The sequence below is a fragment of the Arachis ipaensis genome, chromosome B10, assembly GCF_000816755.2.
Source record: "Arachis ipaensis cultivar K30076 chromosome B10, Araip1.1, whole genome shotgun sequence".
Classification (NCBI taxonomy): Eukaryota; Viridiplantae; Streptophyta; class Magnoliopsida; order Fabales; family Fabaceae; genus Arachis; species Arachis ipaensis.
The window spans coordinates 118,580,814-118,586,366 of record NC_029794.2 but is presented as its reverse complement, the minus strand read 5'-3'; the positions used below and the strand labels follow the sequence as shown (position 1 = coordinate 118,586,366).

Here is a 5,553-nt window from a genome sequence, read left to right as displayed (position 1 = left end):
AAATGAAGGTAAGGCTTAGAATATTGCAGAAGATAATTAATTTGGATTAGTCGAGTGGTCAATTTTAAAAGTACCAGATCTTAGAAGGTGGGGATTGAAGAAGAAAGGAGATTGACGATTGAGGAAGAGAGCAGAGGAAAATGAACTTTATTGATTACTCAGCAGAATGAATAAAAAATCAATTTAAGTACAATAGCATGCGTCTACTTATAGAAAGTGATGGAAACTTCTGGAGAGTGTGCTAAAGGTGTGACTTGTGCTGACTCATAACATAACTACCTATCTTAACTAACACTCTCATCATAACACCTATCATCATCTCTAATTGTCTTTGTTCTGTTTTGTTGACAGTTATACACCTATCATCATCTCCAGCAAACTTCATTCTACTCTGTTGAGGATGAACAATTCTGGCTTCCAACAATAAGTTGCTGATCATGAATATTGAGCTTGTCACGGAAATGGAGAAAGCTTTCTGAGGGTATTGCCTTTGTAAGAATGTCAGGTAGCTGCACTGACCCTGCAATATGGCTGACCCGAATCTCTTTATTGTTGACATGATCCCTAACAAAGTGCAGATCAATCTCGAAGTGCTTGGACTTGGAGTGGAGGATAGGATTGGCAGCAAGAAAAACTGCGCTGAGATTGTCATAATACAACATTGGTGCTTCGGGTGATGGATATAGCAATTCACTCATCATGGTTTTTACCCAGATTAACTCTGCTACTGCATCTGCCATACTTCGATATTCAGCTCAGTACTTGATCTAGCTACTGCCGACTGCTTATTTGACGCCCAAGAGATCAAATTTGAGCCAAGAAAGACACAATGACCACTGGTGGACTTCCATCATCTGGATCCCCAGCCCAGTCTGAGTCACTATAAGCAGTTACGCCCATAGAGAAATCCTGTTTTATATGTAAGTCGTAGCTAGTTGTGCCACTCAAGTATCTTAGTACATGTTTAACCATTCTCCAATGACAGTCCAAAGGGGCTTGAACAAATTGAGACAGCTTGTTAACACTGTAGCAGATTTCAGGCCTTGTTATTGTGAGATACTACAGGCTGCCAATGACTGATCTGTATAGCTTTGGATCATAGAAGCTAGACCCACCAAGAGCTGAGATCTTCATAGTGGATGGCAGAGGTGTGTGGCAGGAGGCATAGCCAACCATACCAGCTTTCTTTAATACTTCCCCAACATATTTCTGCTGAGTGAGCAGTAGACCACCATCACAATTTCTGGTTACTTGAATTCCAAGGAAGTAGTGTAGGTCTCCCATATCTTTGAGAGAAAATTTTTTGTTCAGCTTAGCTATCACATCTGTTACAAGCACAAAAGATTCACCAGTCATGATGATATCATCTACATACACAAGCACATAAGTTTGGAGTCCATCAACAGTTTTGACAAAAACTGAGACATCAGACTTGGTAGCTGCAAAATCAATCTTCCTTAATCCATTTGCCAGCTTATGATACCACTCTCTTGGGGTTTGCTTCAGCCCATAGAGAGCCTTTGTAAGCTTGCATACTAAGGAGGAATCTCCTTGTTCATACCCTAGAGGCTGCCTCATATAAACTTCCTCCATTAAATTACCATGTAAGAAGACATTATTAACGTCTAACTGTCTGATTACCCAGGATTTGGATACAGCAATGGACAGCAACAATCTAATGAAAGTAGGCTTCACTACTGGGCTATAGGTCTCTGTGAAGTCCGAGCCATGTTTCTGAGCATACCCCTGAGCTACCAGCCTCGTCTTGTGCTTTTGTAAAAAGCCATCTGTATTTATTTCAACCTGAATACCCACCTGCTGCCTATGGCCTCTCTGTTGGGTGGAAGGCTTACTAACTCCCACGTATTGTTCCTGATTAGTGCAACATATTCCAGATTCATAGCAGCTCTCCATTCTGAAGAATTTAAAGCTTGCTTTACAGTTCTCGGCTCCACACTGGTAGAAAAGACTTTTGGCTTAAAAATTCTAGCCTAACTTCTAGTGATCATTGAGTGAGAATTAACAGCAGCAGGTACAGGTTTAGAATCCTCTAAAATTGGTAAGACAATCTCAATGTCATTGATAGGGATAGGAGTAGGAATAGAGGAAGCTGCTATTGGTAATTGAGGTATGAGGGGTGAGGTTGATGGTTGAGGAAGAGTTGAAGGTGAGGAATTGGCTGAGTTGTGGTTTAAACTGTCTTGAGAGGGAGAGACCTGCTGACTTGAGACTGGATGGCTGAAGCTAACTTGCTGAGACTGAGACTACCTTGGTAAACTATATTTGACAAAGGCCTAGGGATGAGTGGAATGGTTGGAATAGAGGGAGGTAAGGCATCTTCAGAAGCTGATACAGATTTACTAGGAACCTGCTGTGTAGCTTGCTGAAAAGGAAACTTGTCTTCAAAGAATACAACATGAGGGGTGATAATAACTTTCCCATCCTGAGTGAGACTTTTGTATCCCTTGTGAGATGTGCCATACCCAATGAATGTGCAAAGTGAGGACCTGAAATCCAGCTTGTGCTTATTGTAAGATCTTTGATGAGGGAAGCATAAACATCCAAAGACTCGAAGCTGGTCATAAGAAGGCGTTTTGCCAAACAGTTTTTCAATAGGAGACATGCCCTCTAATACTGGTGTTGGAAACATGTTTATGAGCTTGGCAGCAGTAGTAAAGGCTTCTCCCCAAAATCTAGTAGGCATGGATGCCCCTGCAAGTAAAGTAAGACCTATTTCAACCACATGGCAATGCTTCCTTTCAGCAGCTCCATTCTGCTGATGAACATGAGGACATGAAAACCTGCATACAACTCCTTTTGCTTGCAACAGCTTAGATAAACTTTTATATTCAGCAGCACTGTCACTTTGCAACATTTTCAACTTTGTATTTAATTACAATTCAGCTATTTGTTGGAAGTGATTAAATACTTATTTTAATTGAGCTCTAGATTTAATGAGATAAAGCCATGTATACTTTGAGAATGCATCGATAAAGTTTACAAAGTACCAATGTCCATTATTGTCTGAAATGGGTGCTGGCCCCCAAATATCATAATGTACAAGCTCCAAGGGATGCTTATACACAGTTTGAGAGGAAGAAAAAGGTAAGTGGTGGGATTTCCCAATACAACAAGCTGAGCATTTAAGTTTGGTTACAGAAGAGGGAATTTGACAAGTCTTTAATACTTGTGATACAATGCTATGGTTTGGGTGGCCTAATCTAGCATGCCAAATCAGGACATCACCCTTATTTCCTAATCCAGAAGTGTATGCTTCTGGTTTTCTTTGACCAGTTAGGAACTTATAAAGGCCTTTGTGAACAATACCTTGAAGAACAATCTCTTGAGTGTCTTTGATTTTTATGTAGCACCTATCATCATGAAATTCAAAAAAGACTTGATTGTCACAGCAACATTAATATACACTCATCAAATTCTTTGTTATTTCAGGCACACATAGCAGTTTTCTAAGGTGTAATAATCTAGAGCTCAAATCAGATTTAATACACAAATTACTAACAAAGGAAATTGGCAAACCTGTTCCATTGCCTACTATAACTTGCTCATCACCACAATACTCCTCTTTCTCTAACAGATTCTGCTCAGTGTGAGTCATATGATGCGTAGCTCCTGAGTCAGGATACCAATTCGGATCCTGAACTATGGCAGGCATTGTCAGGACATTACAGAAGTTGGCACAAGGCTGAGACACCTGCTAAGGGACCTGATTGTTTCCACTGTTGTACCCTTCATTGTCATAGGACTGATTGCTTGCTTTACTGTATCCACCATATCCTCCATTTTCATTTTCATAGTCACCTTCATAGAAGTCTTCACTATACCTATACCAGCAAGATCTAGCCGTGTGACCTATTTTATTGCACACTTAACACTGTGGTTTCTCAGTCTGATAACCTCTCATATTGTTCATCCTGCCACCTCTATTAGACTGTCCTTTGCCACCTGTAGTCTGGCCACTAAATCCACCATTTGTATGTTCTTGTAGTGAGGGATCTTGCAGAGATCTACCTCCATTGAAGTAGCCTCTACCTCCTCTAAACATGCGTCCTTCTCGTCCTCGAAATCCACCTTTAAAACCTCCTCTGCCAAATTGAGCGATATTAGCTTGCACAAATGCCTCTGGCTTCCTGAACCTTGTGAGCATGCTCTCATGAGCCAACAGTAGTGCTTCCAATTCGTCAACTGTTATGCACTGAGATCTTGCTAGCACAGAGGTGTAGACCAAAGAATACTCCTCGGTTAAACTATGCAAGATTGCATTTACATGATCACTTTCAGTTATTGCTTCACCTACTGAGACTAGTGCATCAATTGTGCTCTTAATTGAAAGGACATACTCAGTTACAGATACTCTAATTTGAAGAGTACTGAGCTTGTGTTTTAACTGCATCCAACCATCCGTGTAGTAAACGATTTACTCATCGAAACCAAGAGCCATGACTTGAGCAAAGCATCTTGTCTTTTCCATTGTTGATACTGCAGATTCAACGTTACATCGGTCTCATCTTCGATTGCTAGGTACTGTTGATGGATTTCTTTTTCTGTAACATGAGTTAGCATATCCCTTCAATTGTTGAGAATGCCTAGTCTTTTCATTGCAGAAAATTTTTCTCATCCAGCTTCATTGAGATCAGTGTTGCTACAAATCCTTGAGCCATCGTGACTCAGCTTGAGTTTGCTTGAACTCTTTTGAATTTGTGATTTAGCAGAAGCTGTGGCACTGTAAGCTCTGATACCATGAAGGTACCAGATCTTAGAGGGTGAGGATTGAAGAAGAAAGGAGACTGACGATTGAGGGAGAGAGCAGAGAAAAATGAACTTTATTGATTACTCAGCAGAATGAATGAAAAATCAATTTAAGTACAATAGCATGCGTCTACTTATAGAGAGTGATGGAAGCTTCTGGAGAGTGTGCTAAAGGTGTGACTTGTGCTAAAGGTGTGACTTGTGCTAAAGGTGTGACTTGTGCTGACTCATAACATAACTACCTATCTTAACTAACACTCTCATCATAACACCTAACATCATCTCTAATTGTCTTTGTTCTGTTTTGTTGATAACTATACACCTATCAAATTTATTCATCTGATAAAGTAAGTGTCAAAAGTTTAAATTCTGCTTTATGCATGTAATAACTTATTAACCAACGACACACTCTCTTAAATGGGGCTCAGATCCTCAAAAATAAATATAGCAACACTGATTACTTTGTGAGACAAACTAACTTGCAAAAAATTACATAATGCAAGATCAAATGATTCATGTCCTCGTAGAAGTAAGAACAATCTTGGTTGTTAGATAGGAAATATAATATAATATGTCATGACACTTTAAAATTAAGTTGAACTAACTCAAAATAAAATCTTAACCTAATATAAAATATCATGCAGATTTTTAATCTCAAATCGGCCTAAAAAAAGCTTTATTTAAAGAGAATTAGCTTTTTGAGTATAAACTAAAATTGACTCAAATCATGAATATCATCCCTAGTTTTTATATGATGATAATTATTGAGATATAAACATATATTAA

The 5,553-nt window shown here is 39.2% G+C and overlaps 1 protein-coding gene and 1 long non-coding RNA gene across 2 annotated transcripts in view; both read right to left on the bottom strand.

Annotated features, from left to right (window-relative positions):
- Nucleotides 1-4,188, bottom strand: part of LOC107623812 (BURP domain protein RD22) — a 10,583-nt gene extending 6,395 nt beyond the window's left edge. Inside the window, exon 1 of the mRNA XM_016326188.2 lies at nt 3,964-4,188. Within this exon, the coding sequence (XP_016181674.2) occupies nt 3,964-4,165 (202 nt within the window). The 5' untranslated portion in view covers nt 4,166-4,188. The remainder of the gene's footprint in view (nt 1-3,963) is intronic.
- The window catches only part of LOC110268533, a 24,498-nt gene that overhangs the window by 16,331 nt on the left and 2,614 nt on the right, over nt 1-5,553 (bottom strand). The gene's annotated exons all lie outside the window — the stretch shown is intronic.